The sequence below is a fragment of the Bos indicus x Bos taurus genome, chromosome 13 (assembly GCF_003369695.1).
Source record: "Bos indicus x Bos taurus breed Angus x Brahman F1 hybrid chromosome 13, Bos_hybrid_MaternalHap_v2.0, whole genome shotgun sequence".
In the NCBI taxonomy this organism is placed as follows: Eukaryota; Metazoa; Chordata; class Mammalia; order Artiodactyla; family Bovidae; genus Bos; species Bos indicus x Bos taurus.
Genome location: NC_040088.1, coordinates 59,819,418 through 59,847,037, shown reverse-complemented (window position 1 = coordinate 59,847,037; position 27,620 = coordinate 59,819,418). Strand labels below are relative to the sequence as shown.

The 27,620-nt window shown below is 39.9% G+C and overlaps 1 protein-coding gene and 2 long non-coding RNA genes across 5 annotated transcripts in view; 2 read left to right on the top strand and 1 right to left on the bottom strand.

The window, feature by feature from the left end:
* Positions 1-1,724, top strand: part of SPAG6 (sperm associated antigen 6) — a 62,707-nt gene extending 60,983 nt beyond the window's left edge. For all 3 annotated transcript variants that reach the window (XM_027559983.1, XM_027559981.1, XM_027559982.1), the window contains one exon: positions 1,402-1,724. In XM_027559983.1, the coding sequence (XP_027415784.1) occupies positions 1,402-1,471 (70 nt within the window). In that variant the 3' untranslated portion in view covers positions 1,472-1,724. The remainder of the gene's footprint in view (positions 1-1,401) is intronic.
* Positions 1,725-12,051: 10,327 nt separating this feature from the next.
* On the bottom strand, positions 12,052-14,446 carry LOC113903594. The gene is made up of 2 exons (XR_003514198.1): positions 14,174-14,446; positions 12,052-13,136 (listed from the first exon to the last, which is right to left on the bottom strand). It is a non-coding gene; the product is annotated as an uncharacterized LOC113903594 (long non-coding RNA).
* Positions 14,447-15,740: 1,294 nt separating this feature from the next.
* Positions 15,741-27,620, top strand: part of LOC113903595 — a 58,030-nt gene continuing 46,150 nt past the window's right edge. The window contains exons 1-2 of the long non-coding RNA XR_003514199.1: positions 15,741-15,826; positions 19,001-19,110. This is a non-coding gene — a long non-coding RNA (uncharacterized LOC113903595). The remainder of the gene's footprint in view (positions 15,827-19,000; positions 19,111-27,620) is intronic.

Genomic DNA, 27,620 nt, shown 5'->3' with positions numbered 1-27,620 from the left:
ACTTCCAATTTACCTTGATTTGTGGACCTAACTTTCCAGTTTCTATGCAGTATTGTTTCTTACAGCATCGAACTTTACTTCCACCACCAGTCACATCCACAACTGGATATTGTTTTCGCTTTGGCTCCATCTCTTCTTTCTGGAGTTATTTCACCACTCTTCTCCAGTAGCATATTGAGTACCTATGGACCTGGGGAGTTCATCTTTTTCAATGTCATATCTTTTTGCCTTTTCATACTGTTCATGGGGTTCTCAAGACAAGAATAGTGAAGTGCTTTGCCATTCCCTTCTCTAGTAGACTGTGTTTTGTCAGAACTCTATCTTGGGTGACCCTACATGGCATGGCTCATAGTTTCATTGAGTTAGACAAGGCTGTGATCCATGTGCCTCCTGAGAAATCTGTATGCAGGTCAAAGAGCAACAGTTAGAGCTGTACATAGAACAACCAACTGATTTCAAATTGGGAAAGGAGTACATCAAGGGTGTACATTGTCACCCTACTTATTTACTTTATAGAGTACATCATGTGAAATGCTGGGCTGTATGAAGCACAAGTTGGAATCAAGACTGCTGAGAGAAATATCAATAACCTCAGACATGCAGATGACACCACCCTTATAGCAGAAGGCAAAGAGGAACTAAAGAGCCTCTTGATAAAAGTGAAAGAGGAGAGTGATAAAGCTGGCTTAAAACTCAGCATTCAAAAAATGAAGATCATGGCATCCAGTCCCATCACTTCATGGGAAATAGATGGGGAGACAATGGAAACAGTGACAGACTTTATTTTCTTGGGCTCCAAAATCACTGCAGATGGTGACTGCAGACATGAAATTAAAAGGGGTTTTCTCCTTGGAAGAAAAGCTATGACCAGCCTAGATAGTATATTAAAAAGCAGAGACATCACTTTGCTGACAAAGGTCCGTCTAGTCAAAGCTATGGTTTTTCCAGTAGTCATGTATGGATGTGAGAGTTGGACCATAAAGAAAACTGAACGCTGAAGAATTGATGCTTTTGAACTGTGGTGTTGGAGAAGACTCTTGAGAGTCCCTTGGACTGCAAGAAGGTGAAACCAGTCATCCATAAGGAAATCAATCTGAATATTCTTTGGAAGGACTGATGCTGAAGCTCCAATACTTTGGCTACTTTGAAAGTACCCTTTCTTTGCCATTGCACTGATACTCCTTAAATGTTTTGCTGTGTTTCTGGTACAGTCTTGTGAGCTGGTGTTCTCTTCCTTGATTGTTTCTAACCTCATACACAAAGCATTTCTGTAATATAATTGGTTGGTGTAGTAGAGATTTCATTCAGAGAATTATTTCAGATAAATATCTTCATTGAATCTTTTGTGCCTACTGTGCTAAATCTTTTCACAAAGATCTAATAGAAAATTTTCTTTTTCAGGTATTATTCCCCTGGATATTCAGAAACACTTCTGCAGAGAGTGGACAGCTATCAACCACTTACTAACTGAGCAAAGTTACATTTTTATGCTCGAATTGATAGCAAAGTATTTGTGAATGATATTTGTTAAAGCTCTTTCTAAGTATTTGAGCTAAATACATACTAATTTAGTCAATGTGAAATACTTTTGGATAATATTTTCTAAATTTATGTAACACTCTAAAAAACTAGTGGTTTGAATGTATGAGGAACTAGTCACTATCCTTTGCATAGGATCTGATGGAAAGGCAAATTTAAAAAACACAATAAAGGGTCTTCACAAATTTGTTATTGTTCCATTAAAGACCACACATGCACACACTTCTAACTAGATATAGACGAAAGATAGTGTTCAGAAACTCTTAATTAATTTGCCAGTTCCTCATGGGCACAGGCAAGGAAGACTGGCCTTGGAAAGTCTAGGGATATCCAAAGGAAGTAGTTGCAAGAGGACACAGATGACAAAGTGCAAGGCATTTGAAAGATGCTGATGCTGGTTACACAAATGCATTATCTGAACACATGAACTCTATGGGTAATCTGGCAGGTTTTCCTAAGAATTTAGGAAGTTTCCTCTTCCTCCTAAGTTTTTTACCTCTTATCTTACTCTTCCCTAAACTGTTCCTTACCTTTCCTGGGGCTGGACAGGGTAGAAGTCAACATTAAGCATTATACTATTGCAGACATCCCTCTCCTGTTCATTGAAAGGTTTCTTCTTAGTCTAGGCCTCCTATTGAAGCAAGCAAGTCAAGGGGGTCCTCAGTGTTCCCTTGTCCTAGTTTCACAGTCCCAAGTTTCAAAAGTCAGATTTTCAGGGATTTAAGGAAAAACTTGAAAAGGATACCATTCGACTCAGACTTTACATGCATTTTCACAAATGGAGCTGAAAGGAAGATAAGAGGGAGTTGTGATAAAATTTTAATTAAAAAAAGCATTAGTATTAAATGCTGGGCTGGAAGAAACACAAGCTGGAATCAAGATTGCTGGGAGAAATATAATAACCTCAGATATGCAGATGACACCACCCTTATGGCTGAAAGTGAAGAAGACTTAATGGCCTCTTGATGAAAGTGAAAGAGGAGAGTGAAAAAGTTGGCTTAAAGCTCAACATTCAGAAAACTAAGATCATGGCATCTGGTCCCATCACTTCATGGGAAATAGATGGGGAAACAGTGGAAACAGTGTCAGACTTTATTTTTGTGGGCTCCAAAATCACTGCAGATGGTGATTGCAGCCATGAAATTAAAAGATGCTTACTCCTTAGAAGGGAAGTTATGACCAACCTAGATAGCATATTCAAAAGCAGAGACATTACTTTGCCAACATAGGTCCGTCTAGTCAAGGCTATGGTTTTTCCAGTGGTCGTATATGGATGTGAGAGTTGGACTGTGAAGAAAGCTGAGCACCGAAGAATTGATGCTTTTGAACTATGGTGTTGGAGAAGACTCTTGAGAGTCCCTTGGACTGCAAGGAGATCCAACCAGTCCATTCTAAAGGAGACCAGTCCTGGGTATTCATTGGAAGGACTGATGCTGAGGCTGAAACCCTAATACTTTGGCCACCTCATGCGAAGAGTTGACTCATTAGAAAAGACCCTGATGCTGGAAGGGATTGGGGGCAGGAGGAGAAGGGGACAACAGAGGATGAGATGGCTGGATGGCATCACTGACTCGATGGACATGAGTTTGAGTGAACTCCGGGAGTTGGTGATGGACAGGGAGGCCTGGCGTGCAGCAGTCCATGGGGATGCAAAGAGTTGGACACAACTGAGCAACTGAACTGAACTGATTGTGCTTTTTATTTTTCCTGTGTGATGTTTCTAACCTTGGGGAATATATGATTGGATTCAGGAGTCTTGGTTAGTTGGCATGTGTGTGTCTTTTTCTTTTTTTAATGGGACATTCCTGATAGTGATCTACCCTGGAGGCCTGAAGAGGAAGTAAGTGATAACCAGAGAGCCCCTTGGACATAGTTTCCAATCAGGTTAGCCTTCAGGTTTCCTAACTGGACTCTTTTTTTTTTCCCCTCTCAAACCTATCCATTTATTTTTGATATTTTCTAGATTAATCTTTGTCATCATTTTCTAATAATATGTAGCTTTGTTGTATCTTTTAAAATTTCATCAAACCCAAGATAATCCCATTTCTTTTTGCCTTGTATCAGTCTAGCAAATGTTATGGGAATGGTGAATTTCTCATTATGTATTTCTTGCTATTATAGTTTATGTTTGAAAAATTTCACTTCTTACATCATTTCATACTTACCAAATAGTTTTAAACTAAGGAAAATAAAACATTTAATGGAGTTTGAATGGGTGCTTCAAGGTAATCATATGCAATTTGGAAAACGTATGCTATGAAATGTTTCTTGGCTTAAAGCAAAATGAAGCTTTCTATATTCTTTGAAAAGTCTATTAAGAGATTAAAAAAATTTTTTTTTCTATTTATACTAGAGGGGAAATAGCATTTGTCCTCTATTCTTTGTTATTTTCACCCCTGGTTTGAATTTTGTCAATTCCAATCCTCTGGCCTTAGCAAACCCTGTCTTACTATTTCCCCTCTCTGGCCCTTGAAGTTTATTTGAAATTCAACTGTCCTTAGGATATCTCATTTAACTTAGATGAACAGCAATTTATTTTTAGGACTTTGGGAACAGAGTGGTTGAATCTTACTATTGTTTGAACTTTATTCATTCAGTCACCTGTTGCAGAAATAGGTGCATACGTATCAGTGATGCCTGGAAGGAGATTAACGTTTGGGTTCTAGTCAGGTCTGTCAATTAGTAAGACTGATAATACTTGTTCAGCTGACTCATAAGATGCTTATGAAGATAGCTTGCATTGATGCATAAAACAATTTTGTCAACTATTTCATTCTGTACAAACCAATATGTGATTTATGGACAATCTGACAGTCAATGAGTATACTTTTTGGCCAGCAATTGGGCACACCAGGCCCCACACTCTTAGATAAGTGGAGTTTATACCAGATGATTTATGATAAAGAAAAACTAAATTTCCTGCCCTCATGGAGTTTTCTAATATAAACACATTTGCCCAGACACAGGGAGTAAAATAGATAGAAGACACTGAACACCAAACAGGCATATTTCATGCAGCATGTAAAAACAAATGACAACCTCATATTTACAACAGGAGGCTGATCTGTTTTTCTAACCTTTCCTCTCAAACTATCCCCTTAAATACAGGATTAAAGATTTGCTTGTTTCTAAACTTGATTTGAGGTCCTGCTTCACATAAACTCTGATCTTAAATTCCTGGGTAAGGCCATCTCCAATTCAAGATGTCAAGTTTAGAAACTAACCTTGAAAGAATGAAGGATTTTTCTGTTGTGTTTTCAGATCTCCAACCCTTTCCTTAAATTCATAAACCCTGACCTTAAATTCCTGGGTAAGGCCAACTCCAGTCTAAGATGTCAAATTTAGAAACTGACCTTGAAAGCATCAAAGATTTGTTGTGTTTTTCAGTCATCTAACTTTGATTAAGTTAGGTGCTAGCAAATGGTGAGGTTTGCGTATACTGTGTTTTATTTTGCTACAAAATTCACTGTGTAGAAAAAGCAGATTTGTAGCTCTTCTGTTTCAGAGATTAAAAGGATTAAATGACCGTCTTAATTATAACTATTGCATTTACCCATTGGTTAAGGCACTTTGTATTTTTTTCAGAATCAAACTGGCTTTTAGTTTATTATTTTTTTAATTGTATAGTTGATTTGTGATGTTATAATAGCTTCAGGTGTACAACACAGTGATTCAATAATTCTATAGTTTATACTGCATTTAAAGTTATTATAAAATACTAGCTGTATTCCCTGTGCTGTTTAATGTATCCTTTTATACATAGTAATTTGTGCCTCTTAATTCCCTATCCCTAACTTGCCCTTCCCCCTTTCCCTCTTCCCACTGGTAACCACTGTATCTGTGTCTGTTTTATTTTATTCATTTCTGTATTTTTTTATATTCCACATACAAGTGAGATCATGCAGTATTTGTCTTTGTCTGACTTAGTTCATGTAGCATAATTCCCTCCCAAATCCATCCATGTTGTTAGGTCAACTATTAGTTTCTTTTACCTTGTTTTGTCACTGACAACTGTAAGGAGAGAAGAGGAGGAATTTGGACCATTAATTTGCAGCATGTCTTACTGACAGTTAAATACAGTGGTTTGTTCTGTTTTCTGAAGGTTATTTAATTAAATTCATGACCTAGGAAGCTAACTAGCCCCACATCTAAAATAATTGCTTCTCTGTTGGTGAGATGTAAAGCCAGGATTGATTTTCTCCTGGCTGATAGCTCTCCTTTCTGAGTCATGAATGTCATCTCCACTCTCCTCCCCACATAATTTGATCTCTGTATTTGATCACTATTTAGTATACACTTCACTAAACAGATGTCTGAGTAATTAAAATCCCACATGGGCGCACTCATCAGTGAGCTACATCTATTTAACAGTCAGCATAGAAACTTCTCACCCTCGGCTCTTCTCTCACCCTGGTGTCATCTGTCACTGGCCTTTAGCAGGCTTTAAATATTAGAGTTCAAACCTGGCTATGTTTGTTTTCCTGTATTCATAGAATCTCTCCTTTCATTCTCAGCTTGCATTTTCCCCACAAGTCCCTGATCTCTTTCTCCTTCAACTCACCTGGAATTTATGTCCAGTTTTCTACCAGCATTCAAATTCTCATTGGATGAATCATCCTATATTTTGTTCATGCCAGCACCAGGAAAAAAAAAAATCAGAACCATGGATTAAGAGTGCTTTTTTTCCCCTGTGGCATAGCCAAATATTTCAGTCTGAACAATCCCCCCATTTTTTTTTTTTTTTACACTATTTGAGATCAAATCCTGGAAACCTGTTTGGTGGCTACAGGTCACTGAAGGACTTTGATGGCCAAGAATTATAGAAGGAAAGAATGTGGGTTTGGAGCAGAAAAGGGAAGCTAGGAAGGACTTACTACATGAAATTTACTCACTTTTGAGAGAGGATTTAGATAGAACTTTATTGATGAAAATGTTTATACTTAGGCTGTATTCTTATGATAAAGCTTACAATACTGATATAACACTACATACAACTTGAGGTCAATGCTGTAATTTACAGAGGTAAAGGAATTCTCTTTGCAGTTGATGATGCACATTGATTTTAGGAAAATTTTGAAATGAGTATAGAATATATATTTTCTGATACCTATCATTTGAGACTTGAACAAAATCAGGTAAATGAGTGGGCAACAGTCATATGGCAAAATAATTCTTTATTTTCCTACTTTAAAATAGAATTCCAGTGCATTTAACATGGATCATTTTTATAGACATAAGTTTATCAGAACATGGGTGACTTGTGAGGTTCCCTTGTATTCACGACACTGGGGAATTTTTAAGGTGATCAAAAAACAAGCAACAGGTTCAGAGGTTAATTAATACAATTTTAGTTCTATGAGAGCAAATTCTGAAAGTACTTGTATAAACCTTATTACCATGATTGTATTTTAAAACTACGTGAAAATCCTATTTTGCTTGGAGCTTCTTGTTGGTTGTTTGGACGTAACTCCTAGCCTTGCTGTCTAAACTGACAAAGGCCAGGTAAATAAACAGAGACATAAATTAATAACAGGATTCTTGGACAAATAGTGACATGGACCAGGAGCTAGTATTTCAGGAAGGTAAACGAGTTCAACATGATGAGAATGCTTGTGGGCGTGAGTTCTTTCACCATTTATCATCCAGCATCACTGTAGGCCTGATGGCTCCTGAACGAGAACAATTTTCATTCTTCCAGTGCTCAGGGTAATCTCCCCTTGCCTGTTCCCCAGCTCCCTTCCCCTCCATGCAGCGTGTGTTTCATCTATTTAAAGTTCAGGGCACTTTTTTCTCTTATCCAAGCTTTGTAAGTCTTGTTTCCCCTCCAGTCATTCCTTACCACATGTCCATCCATGTTCTGCTGTCAGCTTTTTTCAGATCATTTAAAAAAAAAAAGGAAAAGATGACTGAACTCCAGTAACCAATTTCTGGCTTTCCACTGCCTTAGTGTAAATCAGGGAGAATCTTTCCTGACCTTCTTACCATGTTGTGAGGGTCAGATGTGCTCTGTGGATACAAGAGCTTTATACATGGTTACTTGTGGCCAAGGGGCTTGGGCTCCAGCCCCACCTGCCTGACTGAGATCCAGTTTCAACCACTCCCTTGCTGTGTGAGCTTTAACAAGCTGCTTACCTTTTCTGTGCCTCAGTTTCCTAAGTGGAAAATGGAAATCATAAAAGTACTTAAGTCCTGGGGTTGTTTGCTGATGGTTACATGAAACAATTCATGCGTATTATGAAGTCAGTACACGCTCAAAACAGTCCCTGTTTTTTGAGCCCCCACCAGGTGTTAGCACAAGTGCAGACATCTGTGAACTTCCTCCCAGCCTCCCCTCTTCATTGGGGCCTCTGGGACCTGTCCTCGTTCAGGCACTGCCGAAAGCTGGGCTGTATCCCTTGGGTGTGGTCTGTGAGCTAAAGATGGGGCAGAATGTAAGAATCCTGGCTAAGCACACACCTTTGTGGATTGACAGGCCTCTGTTTCTCTAAATTGTGTTCACTGGGCAGAGCTTCTCCTCTAATGACATGTTTATGTTGATACTTTAGTTTGCTGCCTTTACGTACTTAAAGCCACAGAGATACATCTTTCCTAACCTGGCAAATGGGGATAGTAAGAATATCTACCCCTGGGTTTGCAATGAAAGATGTCAAGTGAACCCCTTAGGAGGAGACAGGGAAGCACAGTATTCTAGGGTTTGCTTTTGAAAAAGAACTGGAAAAAAAATCATCATGTAATCCAAATATCATCACTTTGTACACATGAAGTAAGGTGGAAACAGAACATATCAAAAGTAAAATCTTGCATTCTAAAAATGGGACAAATGATTCTTCCAAATGAACTCTCTTCTTCAAAGTGGTTTCCTCTGAATTCATAAGACATAACCCATAATACAAGGACACTGTTTTTGCCCCAAATGTGTTGGGATTTCTTCTTTGAAAAGGCTTTTAAGAACCCTGGTGCAAATACTAACTCTACATTTTATGACAAATATCTTTCTACTTCTCAACTTTTTATTTATTATTTTTGACATGTTGTTGTTCAGTCACTAAGTCATGCCTGACTCTTTGTGACCCCATGGACCCCATGGGCTGCAGCACACCAGGCTCCTCTGTCCTCCATTGTCTCTCAGAGTTTGCTCAAATTCATGTTCATTTAGTGATACTATCTAACCATCTCATCCAAAAATGTCCCTCTCATTTTTGACATACAGATGTTCTAAATGTTTATGCAGATACATCTATGTATCTTCCATTATTTTGCATTTTTTCCCACTCAAAATTTCTTATTTAAGGGACTTATTTATATTTTCTTTTAATATCTCATGTTTGCCTCTTTAATCCACTTGGGATGTATTTCAGTAAATTGTATGAAGTGGGCATCCAATGGACTAAACTATTGGCCAGTTTTGAATAATCTGTGTCCTCCTCATTGGTGATGCTTCATTTATGGACATATTAAATTTTCTTTCAGGATTTTTTCTGAAACATTCATCTATTTGTCAAGCTTTTCTCAGTCGTTCAAAATCACTGTAATTACTTTGGCTTTATAATTTGCATTAACATCTGGTACAGTGAATCTCCTATTATTATTCTGTCTTTTCAAAAGTATTCTGGCTATGATTCTGCTTTTTCTTCCAAACAGCAATTTTTTTTTTTTCATTAAAAAATAATCTTACTGGAATTTGGTTAAAGTCACAAATAAAGGAATAGATATATTTACCTAGAAGCATATCAGATTTCTCAATCTATTTACATCTTTTGCTTTCATGCTTGTTTCTTTCTTTCTTTGCATCAATCCCTTCCAGGTGTTGCCAACATACTTATATGTTAATAGAATCTTTTAAAAATATATATTTCCCAACAGGTTATTACTGGATCTGGAAAGGTTACTGGTCTTTAATAGTCATTTAAAATAGCTTTTTAATCATGTCTCTTGAGTTTTCTAGGCAAAACATCTGCAAATAAAGGTAAATTTTCTTCTGCCTTCAATATTTTACCTGTTATTTGTTTCTTGTCAGAATTATTTCAGCATAATTTTAAAGGATAGAGTTGATAGTGAGCATCTTTATACCTGATTTTAAGGAGAATGCCTCTCCTGTCATATCACTGGATATGGAAATTTAAAAAAACACCCCAAAGAAGATTGAATTGTAAAAAGAACTCTCATTGCCTATTACCTAGCTTCAACAATTATCAGTATTTTGGCAAACATTTAAGATTATAAATTAATCCAGACTTTTTAGATGCTAATTTGGAAATATCTATTCAGAAATGGATCCAGCAATTACATTGCTAGGCATTAATCCTAGTACACCAGTAGCAATAGGCAAAGATACACAAGGATGCTAATGTAACTGTATAGAATTGCAGAAAACTAGAAAATATTTCCCAATAGGTGAATAAAAAATAATGGCACATTCATATATTTAAACTGTTCTATTATTCATGTATATTCAAATAATAAACTATGAAAAATTTTGCACACCTATGTGCTGATATGGGAGGATGTCCAAGATACCGTATACAATGAAAAAATCAAGTGCTGAATAATCTGCATAGTATTCTATTAATATTTTTTTGAAAAGGCAGTAGTCACATACTTAAAAAACTTTTTTTTTTTGGCTATCTTGTGCAGCATGTGGGATCTTAGTTCCCTAACCAGGGATCAAACTCGCTTCCCCTGTATTGAAAGCTCGGAGGCTTAACCACTGGACCAGCAGGGAAGTCTTAGTCATATTCTTTTATGTGCATGGGAAATTTCTGCAAAGATATGTAAGAAACAGTTAGTGGAGGTTATGTCTGAGAAGAACAAGGAGTGATGATGGGAGGCTGAGGAATTACTATACAGTTTCTCCTCTTCCTTACAGTTTGACTGTGACTGTCCTACCATTAGCATTATTATTTTTATGTTTAGTCCCTAAGTTGCGGCTGACTTTTTTGCTACCCCATGGGCTAGCCTGCCAGGTTCCTCTGTCCATGAAATATTCCAGGCAAGAATACTGGAGTTGGTTGCCATTTCCTTCTCCAGGGGATCTTCCAAACCCAGGGATTGAACCTGCGTCTCCTGCATTGGCAGGCGGGTTCTTTACCACTGAGCCACCTGAGAAGCCCCATTATTTTTATAAAACCTTATTAAAGATACGATGTTGGCTATTGGTTTAATATTTACTGAGATTTTTAAAAATTTAGTTGTTTTAATGAGGTGTAGGTGTTAGATTTTTATCATCTATTGAGATAAGGTTTTGTCTTGTATGGCCTAAATGTATGATTTGTTATTTCAAATATTTTCCTATTATTAAAATATTCTGGCATTTCTAGGATAAAATCTTCCTGATCTTATTAAAAATTACTTGTTTCATTGAAAATAACTTGCTGATATTTCTGGGGGGAATTCTGGCATTTGATTTCTTATGTGAGTTTATATTTTTGACTATTCTTTTTGTACTCTTGATAGGTTTTATAGTTATATTTGCTTCATAAAATGAATTACATTTTAATATATTTATATATTCAGAAAGGGAATTATATCTTTCAAAATTTGCAAGAATTTGCTTATAAAATCTCTAAGATGAGCCTTTTTTGACTTCTCTGGTTTTGATCTACTTAGTTTTTCTAACTTATTGATAAAATTTGGGTGACATATTTTTTCTGAAAAAAAAAAAGTATTGGAATATAGCTAACTATATACATAGCATTCTCAGATAATTTTTAAAAAAACCTCAAACTTCTCTGTATCTATTGTCTCCTTTCCCCTTTATAATTTTATTTATATTTTCTTTCTTTATTTAGAGTTGCCAGATATTTCTCTACTTTCTTCCTATTTTTTCCAAATATTTACTTTTGGAATTGATCAATAATTGTGGCTTGTTTTCTCATTCATTAATTTCTGCTTCAATCTTTCCTTAATTCTTTTCTCAGAGTTTAATTTTTAAAGAAGTATTACTTCATTTATTTTTATTATTTCACATTCATTGTTCTGCTAATCAATGTTCCTAAACTTGGTCTGGTTTCAAATGACTGTGGGGTATTTCTAAAAATTAAATACACTCTCAAAAGAGAAAGATTTGCTATTCCTGATGATGTCCTTTAAAAGAATGTGATTCAGTGTCTTATAGAACTCTAAGAATTCTAAAAATGTTTAGTGACAAGTGCAGTAAGCTTATGACCTATTCTGAGAGGGCCAAGATCTATAAAACCTATACATTTGCTAGAATGTTATCTGCCTTCATGTACTTGAAAAGAATCAAGGGCTAGGAGTTAAAGGAAAGTCTCACATTTGCCTAATGGGATGCCCTCTAATATCACGTCTATAAGTCAAGATATTTCAAAATGCTTTTTCTTTATGTGAAAATGCACTTAAATACATTTTGAACACAGCCTGGCTTCATGATTGCTTGTGATTGAAATTAACCCTAGACAAAACATTGTTCAAAGGCAAAGATGAAAAATTGCTCATTTGATAGGATGACAAAGTTTTCCCTGCAAAAATCAATGATGCAGATAAGAGAGAACATGTTTTTAAAAATAATTTTTACATGCTATGAAACACCGGATTATACACAATAAAAATGTCTTTAGTAAAAAAAAAAAAATTGCTGATAGTAAGGTAGATTTGCAGGTGTGACCTTTGCCAACATATGTAGATTATCATCAGATCCACATGTTTGTAGAATTATGTAACAGTGTTTAAGTGGCCAGGAAAGGGAGGATTTTGTGGTCAAGAAAGTGGAAATGTCCTATTTAACATATGACCCTGGCCAGTCTCATCTCAAATTACTGTTGCTCAAGTTACAGATGGTTAGCAAGCCAAGTGGGAGGGAAGAGAAAGGGCTGACAAACCTACAGTTAACAGGAGGCCACAAAGCCAGTGGCTGTTATCATTAAAAATACAAACTTACTCAAGTCTTCCATATTTAAAGTAGCAAAGAAAAAAACTGTCTTGCACTGCATTCTGGACCAGAAGACGTTGCTATAAATGGGTTTAACATATCCTTCCCTAATAATTAGGTTTTAGGAAAGATAGAACATAGTTTTATGAATGAACTGAAAAAACATATAATTAGACCACCCTTCCCAGCTGACAGCTTTATGATCATGATTGAAAAGCAGTTTTTTCCTTTTGCACTTATTTGCATCTCAGGTTTTTTAAGCTTCCAAATGTTTAAAACATACAAGTGCCTGTGCTCTAGGAATTTACTCTTGAGAGAAAACACCATTAAGTGGAAAAAAAATTTTATCTCTACTAACACAAAAGCAAGTATACATAAATTTATGTATTTAGTATTGGTTTCAACCGATTACCTTGTAAAGCAGTTCAGGGCTAACAGAGTACGTCAGAGTCAAAAATAATCCTAATGTTGTTTGCTATTATGGCTGTGAAAATTTTAGTCAAGTACAGACTGAAAGCCCAAAGGATGCTAAAGGATTATCTAGAAAGCAGAGCCTCAAGCCAAGTTTAAGTGCTAAGATTTTATTAGGAGGTACGACCCCTGGGCTGCAAGGGTGAGGGGAAAGGCAATGAAAAGCAATGCTTCGCTAAGCTGAAAACAACTTGAGGAGAAAGTACAGCTTCCAGACAGCCACACTGGGACCTGCTGCCTATGGAGAAAACAGGAGAGGTACTTATTTCTTGCTCTCTGCCCTCTGTTGTAAGTTTGTCTCACAGGGCTCCAACGCCGCACTTTTCTGGGTATGTCCCTGACCCTCCAGGCTATTGGCAGAGACAAGAATAGGCTGAACCTCTGTTTTTCACCCGAGTCTGGGACTGGTGGGAGGAGCCAGGGCCCCTCTGCACTAAGCTAGAGGCTAAGATGAGAGACGGGGTGCAACTGAGCAGACCGGGGAGGTGCACAAGCTGGGTCTGGCACAGCGCATCCTTCTAGGACCTGAGCTATTTATTCCTAGTGCTGGTGTTCACTGATTCTTAGGGGAGGAGGAGCCACTCAATTCAGAGATCGCACAGATAGCGCCTCGATTGTGTAAATGTAATTATCTTCCATCAAACTGTCTCAAGTTCCTCACTACGCTTACCCATTGCTTTAACTCTTCCCCTCCCGAGAGTTTTTGAGGTGTAATTTGAATCGGATTCTTTACCGTCTGAGCTACTAGGGAAGCCCAAGAATACTGGAGTGGGTAGCCTATCCCTCCTCCAGGACATCTTCCCGACCCCAAAATAGAACGGGGGTCTCCTGAATCGCAGGCGGATTCTTTACCAGCTGAGCTACCAGGGAAGCCCAATTTGAATATTAAAAAATCCACCCATTTGAAGACTACAAAGCCTTAGATTTTGTCAACTGCACACATCCTGTAACATCCAGTCTATCAAGGCGTGGAATCATGCCATCGCCCCCAAAGTTCCCTCCTGCTCCCCTGCCTCCCATCCTCTCGCCTCTTTCATCCCTCCCCAGGCAACGGCTTTCCCCACCAGTTTTGCTTCTTCTAGAATTTCAGATAAACGCAATCGGACAGACTAAGGTCTTTTGGGTTTACCCCCCTACCCCCACCTGTACCAAGCAATTATTATTATATTTTTTTTAGATCCATCCTTGTTGCTGCCCGTATTGATAACTGGGTGCATTTTTACGCTTCGCTGTTTTGGAGAACTTCCTCTCTGTGCTAAACGTCCGGCACTTTACCTGCATTCGCCGTTTGGAACCCTCACAACTACCCTGCTTTACAGCAGAGTAACCCGAGGCTAGGGGCGCCCGGCTGGGGAGCCCGGGGAGGAGGCGCGGGGTAGACACCGGCTAGTCAGATTATTACGCTTGCCCCGGTCGGGAGCCCGATCTGCGGCACCTGCGGCTGGAGAGGGGAACGGTGGGTCTGGCCGTATACAGCCGCGGACCAGACAAACGCCCCGGGACGGAGGCCTTGCCGGGCCGCCCGCGAGGCCGGAGCCATGGAGGGTACTCCATCCTACCGTACCCGGGCCGCCGGCCTCCAGAGCTGCCTGATCCGGCTACGAGTAGAGGCGGGGCCGCGGTCTGGGGGCGCGCAAGGGCGCGGAGGAGCCGCATTTCCGCGGACGCGTCACGTTGCTGGGCGCTTCACCACGCGCCGTTTCCCTCCGCGCGGACGGCGCTACTTCCCGAGGGGCCCGAGGACCCCAGTCGTCGGTAAGGGGAGCGTGCAATTGGCTGCGGCGGCGTTGTCGCTGCAGAGGAACTAGCGAGAAGAGTGGTGCCAAGTCGCTTTCACCTCCTCCGCGGCCGCCTCTTTACGGTAGTCCGCGGAGGCCTGATTTGATGGATCCGGTGGAAACAAAGATGCCGGTGCTGTGCCCTCCGGCTAGGCGCGGCCTGGTCGCAGTTATTGTGGGGCTGCCTGACGGGAAGCAGCGGCTCTATTTTTCTTCTGCCGAACTTGGTGCTTCGTGGCTGCGGAGGGACTGACGAGGAGCCTTTGTCTGCGGGAGAATAGCTGTGGCGAAGTGGCTCTTCCTGAATGGCCACCGGTCCGCTCTCCGCGGGCTTCGCTGGCGATTTTTTCCGTGTCATTTAAACCCGGGAAAATCTGCTTTTCCTCTTCTGACATTTTCATTCTATTTGGAGTCTTGGCTGAGTCGTAGACGGCTACCCTCTATCTCCTTTAGCGAATCCGAAATTTGAGGGGCCGAGTTCTCTTCGGACCTTAGCACATCTTTTCCTCCCTCAGAAAGTTGAATTGGAAAACCGTGGAGGTGGGCGAGGCTCACACAGACTCAGCCCTGAGATTTGTTTTGCTGAGTCCACGCTGATGCCTCAGACGCAGGCATGAGGAGGGGGTTTAAAGTTATTTGGGGACCCCATTATTCTATGACTTCTTAGTGGATATCCAGAGAAACTGCCCGATCAGAGAAGGTGGAGGCTGTCAAACCTCAGAAAGGGGTTTCCAGTCCGCTGCGAAGGCGTCTGTTGTTTGGTTACACGACCACCTCGGTGACAAAAGAGGGGAGGAGGGTGTTTTTTGAGAGCACTGCTGATCTCCTGTTCCCTTCGTAGCATTTCTTACTACCTGCTAGATGTTGCATATTTTATATATTTATTGTTTGACTTCTCTTCCCCGACTTGATCTAACCCTGGGTGAGCAGGGGGTTTGTTCACTGTAGTTGCCTGGAGCCTAGCACAGTGCCTGGTGAAGTACTGGGGGCTTCGTAAATATTTACTGACTCAGTGAATGAAAAACACATGGCAAATTCTTTAAAGGAATCGTGAGAGAAGCACAAAACCGAGAGAAGCACAAAACCGAAAGCCATGTGACACCGGGAAATTGATCTCAAACCCGCTCTTTTGATTTCAGAGCAGTGATTGGTAAGGAATGGCCAAGAGACAGTGATACTCCACATTTTGTAAAGGAAAATAGTGAAAAGAATGAGCTTTACGTATAGGGTGCTCTCCACTAATCACTCTAGGGATTAATTCTCTGAGGTGAACCCACTAAAAATCTTTGAAGAAAATTGAAACCCTTTTTCAATAGTCCTATGTGCCTCTCAGACACGTGCTCAACCCCATCTGAGGATTTAGGCGGCTTGTCTGATGAGCAAGACATGGGTCTTTGGGACATTCAGAACACAAGAAAGACACCAATGCGTCACAGAAATACTTTTCTGTGCTGGACCCTTTGTATCATGTATCATGTTTGAGACACATCTAGGGAGTGTTTCACATGAAAATTAGTTTGCTAAATTCTACCTGAAAGCTCTTTCATAAAGGACCCCAGGGGATGCTGATTCATAAATGATGGATTAATTTTGAAGGAAGTGAAAGTGGGGTGCTTTGAGAGTGAACAGCCAGCTTCTCTAAAGAATTACCCTTGTAACACCTCCATTTCTTTGAAACTTTTGGTTAGGAAACAGCCACACTCTGGCCAGGAAAGTTTATAATACCTGTCAAAGGTTGAAAAGTCTTTCACAAAAAATAAGTTTAAGATTTCATATATTAATTTCTCAACCAATCAGTAATCATCTCATTCTGGTATGCAGAACTGGAAGTATCATGTAAGATCATGCAACAAATATACTGTATTTATTGACATTATTCCTTGTTCTAGGTGTTGCAGATAAAGCAGTGAAAAAAAAATTCCTCTATTTTATATTGTTCTACTTCCAGACCCCTTCCATCTTTTCACTACCTGTTTTTTTCTTATTTTCACCGTTCATCTGCCATCTACTTGACCATATTTCTTTGTTCTGCCCCTCACTTCATCCAAAATATGAACATACAAAAATACATGATGAAATCCATTTAAAAAATCAAGTCCTTTTAAAAACATAGCTTTTTACCAAAAAGAATCCATTTCTAAAATGTTCGTTTATGGCTATAATTTTTTCAAGTTTAAAAATGATTTTGCTGTTTCCTTCATTTCGCTGTTGTATAAGTGAAGATAATTACTGTTCAGTCAGCTTTCACCCTTCCATGAGAATGTTTCCTTCACCCAGACTTTGCCTAACGATACCAATCTTACAAGAAAACACAATGAAATATTTTGTGGAGAATAGGATGCATGTGTGCTCAGTCATGTCTGACTCTTTGGACTATAGCCCTCCAGGCTCCTCTGTCCATGGGATTCTCCAGGCAAGAATACTTCAGTGAATTGCTGTTCTAGGAGTTGCTGTTCAAACCTGTATCCCTGTATCTCCTGCCTCCTGCATTGGCAGGCATATTCTTTACCACTATGCCACTGTACCAATATTAAATTTTTTAAAGTAGAGGTGTTCCTTTTCCAGATTTTTAAAAAAGGAATAAACTGAATGTTGGCTTAGAGATTCGGAAGAGAAATGTACAACAAGATTCTAGTGCACAGCACAGTAGCAGAAGGAATTTTCTTAGTTGTACTACCTAGTCTTTCACCATTTTCCTCTAAATTTTTTCCCTTTCATTCAGTCCAAAATTGCTCACTGGCCCAAATGTTCCCTGAAGGTTATGGCTTAACTACAGTACTCCCCTTTCCCCATTTAAATATGTTACGTTTCAAACTTGCTTACACATTCTTCTGAACAATCCCTATATTCCTGCTAATTCCCTTCAGCCTGAACTGAGGAAGCAGACAGCCTCTTTGTCCGCCCTCCCCTCCCCTCCTCCAGCCCTACTTCCAACCCCCAATTGCTCAAACCTAGGGGTTAGAGCTGAATTACCCAACATGCTAGTGATTCTCAACCTTGGTTGGCATATTAGAATCACCCGGGAGACTTTAAAAAAAAATACTGATTTCATGGGCCTACCCCTGACCAATGAATGACCTTAGAATCTGTGGATTTAGAGTTCCAGCATTGGTATTTTATTAAAGCTCTCAGGAGATTCTAATGAAGGGTAGTTTGAGAAACAGTGCAGTGGGCAGCTCAAGTATCTGTTTAGGGCAATGATTCTCAAACTTCAGTGCTTCAGAATCACCTGAAAGGGCTTGTTAAAACACAGATTGCTAGGTTCTAGCAATCAGAGGTTCTGATTCAGTAAATTAGGGGTGGGGCCAGAGAATTAGTATTTCTGACAAGTTCTCAGAGGATGGTGCTGCTGCTGGTTTAGGATTACACTTTGGGAACCACTGTCTTAGGACACCTGGATAAATGGACACCAAGAAAAAAAAGAGGGGCGGGGGTGGGCGGGGAACCCAGAAAGATTCATATTTCAAACAAAGCTTCTAAGTAACTCTGGTGCAAATCAGAAACTTTTTGAGCTTCCTTACCTTTGCCAACAAAGGTCTGTCTAGTCAAGGCTATAGTTTTTCCAGTAGTCATGTATGGATGTGAGAATTGGACTATAAAGGAAGCTGACCACCAAAGAATTGATGCTTTTGAACTGTGGTGTTGGAGAAGACTTGAGAGTCCCTTGGACTACAAGGAGATCCAACCAGTCCATCCTAAAGGAGATTAGTCCTGGGTGTTCATTGGAAGGACTGATGTTGAAGCTGAAACTCCAGTACTTTGGCCACCTCATGCGAAGAGCTGACTCACTTGAAAAGACCCTGATACTGGGAAAGATTGAAGGCAGAAAGAGAAGGGGACAACAGAGGATGAGATGGTTGGATATCATCACCGACTCAATGGACATGAGTTTGGGTAGGCTCCGGGAGTTGGTGATGGACAGGGAAGCCTGGAGTGCTGCAGTCCTTGGGGTCGCAAAGAGTCAGACACGACTGAGCAACTGAACTGAACCTTTATTTTATGGCTAGTTTGATTCTTGATTTAGACTTGTGTTTAGGGAGATGGGACTCCCATAATTCTTTTACTGCTAAAGGTGACTTTTAAAAGTCTTAAGCCCTATGGTTAAGTATCCCACAAGCCAATGCATCTCTTCATGTAAACTGCAGCTTTCACCTTTCTGTGAGAATGTTCCCTTCACTAGATTTTCCCTAACCATAACGGGTCATAGTAGCCCACCATAGACTATTTATGGAGAGTAGCAAAGTAAAATATTAATACACACATATTGCTCACATCTCCCAACAAAAAGCTCTAAGGCAGAAATAGTGTTTATCTTGTCTTCCAGGTGATGGGTGAATGTATCTTGCATGTTGAACCCTGTGACAGAGAACTTGACCCATGGAGGGCATACAAATAAGATTGCAAGAAGACCTGTCAGAGTTATGGAAATGAAAGGTACTTTTGCTCTTGAATAACTTTTCCATATGTTTTTGCAGTTTATCTTTTCCCTAGCAGCACATGAGATTTTCTACTTTATATGTAGAAAATCAGGTGCAGGAAGCTTTCAAACTTGCCCAGAGCCATACAGCTCACTAGGTCTGAAGTGAGAGCTGTTGGCTCCCAAACTCTGCCTCCTTTTCTGTAGAATATGCTATAATTCAAATGCCAGACCACTGGGTCTGAAGGGAAAGAGGGAAAGAATTTGAACTTTTTTTTAATCCTGTAGAAGTGAAATCTAAGAAAAACACCCTACATTTTTCAAGTCCATGTAAGTAACAGGGTTAATGTGTGGTTAGATGCAATTTATGATACCTTAGGGAAGAACAATCTGAAAAGGGAGTAAGCCACAACACGGATAGACCTTGAGGGCAATATATTAAATGAAATAAGTTAGAAAGACAAATACCATATGATTTCACTTATAATTTGGAATTTTTAAAAAACAAAGAAATAAACAAAAACCAAGCTCATGGAGAGAACAAACTGATGGTTGCGATAGGTGAAGGATGGGGCTTGTAAGAAATGGGTTAAGGGGATCAAAGGTACTAACTTCCAGTTATAAAATAATTTGTCAGGGGATGTAATGTACAGCATGGTGACTGTAGTTAATAGTACTTTATTATGTATTTATTAGATGCTAAAGAGTAAGTCTTAGAAATTCTCATCAAAAGAAAAAAATTCTGTAACTGGGTGGTGATGGATGTCAACTAGACTTACTGTGGTGATCATTCTACAATATATAGATATAGAATCTACAATATATAGATTCTATACAATATATAGAATCATTCTACAATATATACAAATATAGGATCACTTTAATTAACACTTGAAACTAATGTTGCATGCCAAATATACCACAGTTAAAAAAAAAAGAAAAGGGAATAAGAGAGTAGAAGAGATTTAAGGTAAAACACTTATATAGTTAGCTAATAGTCTTGGCCTGAAGGAAATCCCGTTGGACTTTAAAAGAAAACAAGCAGAAGACTCACCTTTTCAGTTAACTACTGCTGTGTTATAAGCCACCTCCAAATTTTGTACCTTAAACAGACTGTTTTATTATCTCATGATTCTTTGGGTTAGGAATTCAGGCAGGGCTCACTGAGGATGCCTCTTTGTTCCATGTCGTCTTGACGGGGGTGCCTCAGCTGGACGACCCAAAGTGACCTCATCCACTTCCGGGCCTTGGTGCTGTCAGCTGGGTGAGGCACCTTTGTTCCCCTCCAAGTGTTCTCTCTTTCCATGTGGTCACACATCATTCAGTTATCTAGTATTTTTAGATGGTGGCTGTCTTCCAAGGAGTAAAAGGGATTACGTACCATCAGTTTCACTGTATTCTGCTGGTCAAAGCAAGTCCAAGGGCCAGCATGGAGTCAAAGGATTGGAAAATAGATTTCACTCTTTTTGTAAAAATAATTTTATTTATTTTTGGCTGTGCTAGGTGTTCGTCACTGCGCCAGTGTTTCTCTAGTTATGGAAAGCGGAGGTTGCTCTCTAATTGCAGTGCTCGAGCTTCTCATTGTGGTGACTTCTCTTGTTGCAGAGCACAGGCTCTAGGGCATTCAGGCTTCAGTAGTTGCGGCATGTAGGCTCTAGAGCACAGGCTTGGTAGTTGTGACCCTCAGGCTTACTTGCCCTGCGGCATGTGGGATCCTCCCAGACCAAGGATTGAGCTCATGTCTCCTGCATTGGCAGGTGGATTCCTTACCACTGAACCACCAGGTAAGCCCTAGATTTCACTCTTGATGGGAGAATGGTACAAGCACATTGCAAAGGGGATATGGTTCTGCTTTTTTAAAGAAGCCAGATACAAAAGAGTATATTTTGTGTGATTCTATTTATGTGAATTTCTGGAAAAGGTAAACTCATCTAGGGGGTGGAAAAAAGCATATCATTGGCAAAAAGTATGAGCAAACTTTGGGGGATAATAGAAATATTCTGTACCTTGATTGTGGTGGTATATGGGCTTCCCAGGTAGCTCAGGGTTAAAGAATCCGCCTGCCAATGCAGGAGACATGGGTTGGAGCCCTGGGTAAGGAAGATTCCCTGGAAGAGAAAATGGCATCCCACTCCAGTATTCTTGCCTGGAGAACTCCATGGACAGAGGAGCCTGGTGGGCTACAGTCCATGGGGTCCCAAAAGAGTCGGACATGACTTAGTGACTAGAACAACAGTATACACAGGGAACATTTGTCAAAATGTATGCATTTTATTATAACTATGAGGTATATCCAAAAAAAGTAGAATATAGGAGGAACTGTGGAACCATCTTCAGAAATAATCTGCTGTACATAAAGGCTTCGATCTGAACCTTTGAAGATCATCCGGTCCGGTGTCTTTACAGACAAAGAAAGTGAGGCCCAGAAAGAGGAACTTTCTGTATCTTTTCTGCCAAAGGATACTCTGTTAGTGATAAAACCGGGATTGCAATCCAGGCTTCTGACCACAGTCTTCCTCTGAGAAGATTGGGGAAAAGGATGCCCCAAGCCTGGGTTTCACTGACTCACTTAGATGTAAGCATGTCTGGGAGTGAAGGATGGACTATGAGAGCTGTCAGTGTCCCTTTGCATTCTAGAATTTTCCAGGGACCTCCAGTGCTCAGATTTCTGTGCTCTGTTTCTAGTTCTGAGGGACTGTAGACAAGTTCCTGTAACTCCTCTGTTAAGTCAGTGCCTGTAGAAAGGTTAATGGGGCAATATTTATACCTAGATTCGAACACCGTGTGTAAAAAAATAAGAGAAGAGCAGCTATGCCACGTCGCTTTTGTCTACGGTGCTGTCTCTGAGTTTCCTACAAGGGTGCTGGTGGGAAAGAGTAAAGAGGGATGTGGAACTAGAGAAGTAGCATTATTCACTTAGGTTTTACTAAAATTAATAAATCTACCTTTCAGGCTCATAAGAGTTATTGCTAGCTTTCATGAAGTGCTCCATAGAGTAAGATAAGGTTGAAATAGTGAAAAATAGTGTTTCCACTCATAGTAACATGCAAATGTTAGGACATATGTAGGGAATTTGAAAAAATGAGTACAGCTCATTCTCTACCTTTAATATACTATCCTCAGAAAAAAATGATTTCAAACCTCATCCAAAGTGTCTCAGACATTTGTCAGATGTATCCAACTCCTCTGGATGCCAAAGAACCTTTTAAAAATTATCTACAAGAGACGACAGAACACTTTGGGCTGAAATTATTTGTAGCCGATACATCAGAGAGTAACACCATGCTGATCTTGAGCAATTACCTAGAGAATTACAGACTTGAACTGTGGAGGGTATCTGAACTTTTTGCTAACACTAAGTCTCTTTTGAAATCAGTTACCAAAGCATTAAACATGAGTAATTCAGCAAGGAAACCTTTTTAAAGAGAGAACATCACTCTGATAGATTCCTGAAGCTTGGAGTTTTCTTCATTTTAGTTTTAGGTTATTGTCATTTCCCCATTTTTCTATTACTGTATAATAAGAATTATTATATAGTAAGCATCTTATTAAGTGAGGGGATGCTAATTTGCATCTTGAACTTGTGGTTTCTGTCTCAAAGCTGCTGTTTGGGAGGAGCCTGTTATTTCACAAACTTGAAGGCCAGTTTCAGTATAACTCCACTGGCCTAACACTAACGCCAGGTGGGAAGTGATGCATTTATGGAAATAATTCAAGCCAAAGAAATCTGCTCTTGTTTGGATTACCCCAGCTGGGCAGTGCTCTGCTCCTGAATGGATTCCTCTTGAATTAATTTGGGTTAAAGAGGGCAGAGCAGTATGGGATATAAGGAAATCAGCCCTGAGCTCTCTTGGAGTCTAACCTTGCAATCTCACAAAACTTAGCTTGGTCTAAGCCAGACAGACATTCCCAGCTAAAGATCTTTTTAAAAGTTATACTTTCACTCCATGGCTGCCATGTTTTGAAATATCTGGATTACCCAACATGTAGTGTTATTCATAAACTTTTACCCTGGTCCACACACATTTTTCCCTAGGTAGTGCTAGTAGTAAAGAACCTTCCTGCCAACGCAGGAGATGTAAGAGACGTGGGTTCAGTCCCTGGGTTGGGAAGATCTCCTGGTGGAGGGCATGGCAACTAACTCCAGTATCCTTGCCTGGAGAATCCCATGGACAGAGGAGCCTGGTGGACTACAGTCCAGGTTGCGAAGAGTTGGACAATTGAGTGACTAACACTACTACTACTACTACTATGCGCATTTTGGTAAGGACTTTTTCATAGCACTGGGAATGGTGTACAGATCATCAGTACTACCTTAAGAGCTCAGGAACCCAGCATGATAGGAAACTCATGAGGAAGGTGAGCCAAGACTTCTGGGTTTTCTATATCCCTGCCAACCTGGCTTCTACTTCCCTCCATCACCGCTGTTCCTCTGGAATCAATGGTTGTTTTAATCGCCTCCTATTCAGTGCCATTGGTGAGAGAGATTCTCACCCTAGAGTTACGGGGATGGCCAGACACACAACCCCTGACTCTGGGCAGATGAGATTGACAGCAGTTTATTGGTCATCTACACTCACAGCCATGGGGAGGAGGACACCACACACAGGGCCTCATAAAGGTTGCACCTGGGGATGGATAAACAACCAGGAGCTGTGCATAGGGTGGGGAGCAGGCTTTTTTGTAGTATCAAGAGGGCAAAGTGCCCTCTGATTTCCCTGAGAGGATGTGACTAGCTTATTTGAATTCTGAGGGCTGGGAGTTAGGGAACTGAAATCCACTGTTTAGGGATTAGCAACTGGTCCAGTTAATGAGGTATGTTGGGCTGGGGGACCTTGTCTTTTGGAGCAGAGTAGGGAAGGGAACTTGTGGTTAGCCATTAGAGGTCTCCCAATTTTTCCCTAGATGTCAAGACATACCTGATACTGGGCCTTAGTTTCAGAGCTCAGTGCCACAATAGCCATATAGGATATTATATCTAGACCACCATCTACAGTGCCCTCTTATAACTGGGCCAGGGGGTGGTGGTGGGTGGGGAGAGGTGGAGTGACACAAAGGATGCAGACCAAGCTTTTCTAGTTAATCCTTTCAGGTAGTCACATTGTAAATGCTCACTGAATATCTTTATGTGCCAGCACTCCAGGCCCTAAGGCTTAAAGGTGAATGGAACACAGTCCTATTTTGGAAAAGTCAAATGGAGGAGAAACAGAGGCTTCAACAGATGGTCATAACAGAGTGACAGAAGTAGGAGCCAAGATGTGTACATGTGCTGTGAGAGCACAATGATGAGGGCATGTCATCCAGGGATGAGGGCCAGTGAGCTGGCTTTGAAGGATGAGTAGGAGTTTGCCAGTTGGAGAAGGGAGAGATGGGAGCATCGTAGCAGAGGGACCAGCATGACCAAAGGAGTAAATGATCATGGCATGTTAAAAATAAGTGATAAATAGTCCAGCAGTCGGGGGTGAAGGGGATGTTGTTAGTGATTAGAGTGGTATTGACACAGTCTCAGAGGGGCAGCCTGGGAGAAACCAGGAGCATTGTACCTAGAGGGCTGCCCTAGCTTTCTGCTTCTCTCATATTCCTTCCCCCACATTTCCCTCCAGTCCTCTTTCTCCTGCAGGCATCTTCTCATATTGCAGAATCAGATTCTGCCCTTATTGCGAGCCAGGGCAGATAGGAGCAAGATGAGAGGAGATGAGAGGAATGTGCCGAGGGGACCAGAATTAACTGTACTTCCTGACCATTTCACCAAAGGCTGCCTCTGAATACACGTGTAAAATATTGTGCCAGTCTCAGCATGTCAAAGGTCCCAGGCACAGGCCAGGCCAGCTGGGTGCTGCCCAAGCTTTGTCATGAGTGCTCAGATCTCCTGAGCTCTCTCTCCTTCTGCTGCTTTTGGAATCTTTTCCATGTTCTGCTCCTGCTCTCCCTGGCTGCGATGACCAATTCTGTAAAAGACTCCTCTAGAGACTAATTTTCCCAGAGCAGAAATAGGGGAGAGGTAGTTCAAGGTATTTTTATCCAGGTCAGGAGCTCTGCTGTCAGCAGTCCTACCTTAGCAGATAGATCTCTGAGCTGTGTTTATTTCCTTATACAATTTTCTGCTGTCAGATGTGCTGCTATCTTGGATTGGAAATTGCCTTCCCTTCATTTCTCTCTATGTTCTCATCTGGAAAACTCCTACTCATCTTTCAAAACCTAGTTCAAAAGTCACCACCTTAAGCCTCTCTTGGGCAAGCCAGTTGCTTCCTTCTGACATTGCCTTAGCAGCTCTTTTATATTTTTTTTAAACACTGAACACATTGATTATAATTCTGTTTGCATACATTTTCTTCACTCATCTAAATTCCTGAGGCATCTTTGTTTCCATAGCAACCATCAGTAACAGACACATAGTAGGTATTCAGAAAAACTTAATAAAAGAGCAGGAAAGCCAAAGAAAACTTTTTAAAAATCACACATGTGGCTCCAGCTTCCAACTACTAATTTACAGAAAATAGAGAAGAAATTTTCTTTTCCTGCCATCCCAGGAAATATCAGCAAAATCCTGAGAGAGGAAACCCATTAGGACAAACATCCTAGTTTCTTGGAAAATAAATTACAAGGGGGAAAAAAAGAGTTGGAGGAGGACTGGTAATTTGAGAGAGACTTAGAAGACCCATCAAACAATTGCAAAGCATGGACTTGACTTGGATCTTGATTTTTTAAAAAATTTAGATTATGACATGTATGAGACCTTGGAAATTTGAACATAGGACATTTGATGACTTTAAGGCCTTATTGTTAATCATTTTAGACGTGGTAATTGTGTTATGTTTACTTTGAAAAGAAAGTAATCATTATTTTTAAGAGATGAGTCCTGAAATGTTTATAAGTGAAAGTATATATCTGGAATTCGCTTCAAAATAATATGGGAGGGAGGAAGTGGATGACAGTGTAAATGAGGTAGGTTTGGCCATGGGGTTGACGGTTGTTGGGGCTGAGTGATAAGTGGGCACAGAAAGAATCATCCTCTAGATATTTTTATGTATATCTGAAATTGCTACTGCAGTGTTTAAAAGCAACAAAAAGTCTTTTAAAAGCTTGAATGTTTTGCATTTACACTTTGCAGTACAATAATTATTTTAAAAAATATATTTGTTTGGCTGCGAATGGTCATAGTTGCAGCATGCAGGATCCTCAATCTTTGTTGTGGCATGCAGGTTCTTTTAGTTGCAGCATATGGAATCTAGTTCCCTGAGTAGAGATTGAACGTGGGCCCCCTGCATTGGGAGTGTGGAGTCTTAGCCATGGGACCACCAGGGAAGTCCGTACAATAGCTATTCTAAACAACAGAATTGAAATGATTACTCCTCACCTCAATGTGAAAAAAATTTTCTTTAATGTATGCATGTATGTTTTGTTACGTGTTTATGCTAGAATATTTTCCAAAGGAACATCTTTGTTAAAAAAAATAAGTAAAGGCAATTAGAAAATAGGGGGCTTATATTTGGAAATTCACTTTCTTTTTTCTAAAATTTATTTTATTCAAGTATAGTTGATTTACAATCTTATGTTAATTTCTGCTGTACACCAAAGTGATTTACATACATACATATATGTGTATTTACATATGTATATACTTAATGTACATACACATATACATTCTTTTTCATATTCTTTTTCATTATGGTTTATCACAGAATAATGAATATAGTTCCCTGTGTTATACACAAGACCTTGTTTATCCATTCTGTATATAATGGTTTGCATCTACTAATCCCCAAACTCCCAGTCTATCACTCTTCCACATGCCCTTGTCCTTAGCAACCACAAGTCTCGATGTCGGTGAGTCTGTTTTGTAGATAAGTTCATTTGTGTGGTATATTAGATTCCACATATAAGTGATATTGTATGGTGCTTGTCTCTTTCTTTCTGAATTTCTTCACTTAGATAATCTCTAGGTGATACTGCAAATGGCATTATTCCATTCTTTTTTATGACTGAGTAATATTCCATCATATATGTACCACATCTTCTTTATCCATGCACCTGCTGATGGATGTTTAGGTTGTTTCCTTGTCTTGGCTATTATGAATAGTGCTGCTATGAACAGAGTGCTATATGTATCTTTTTGGATTATAGTTTTGTCTGAACATATGCCCAGGAGTAGGATTGCCGGATCATCTGGTAATTCTATTTTTAGTTTTCTGAGGAACCTCCATACTGTTTTCCATAGTGGCTGTACCAATTTACATTCCCACCAACTGTGTAGGAGGATTCCCTTTAAAAATTCACTTTCTTAGTCAATTTTTAGGAACACATCTGTTTTTTCCATATGTATAGTTGAATCTTTTTGCCTTTTCATACTGTTCATGGGGTTCTCAAGGCAAGAATACTGAAATGATTTGCATTCCCTTCTCCAGTGGACCATGTTTTGTCAGAACTCTCCAGCATGACCATCTATCTTGGGTGGTGCTACATGTCATGGCTCATAGTTTCATTGAGTTAGATAAGGCTGTGATCCATGTGATCAGTTTGTTTAGCT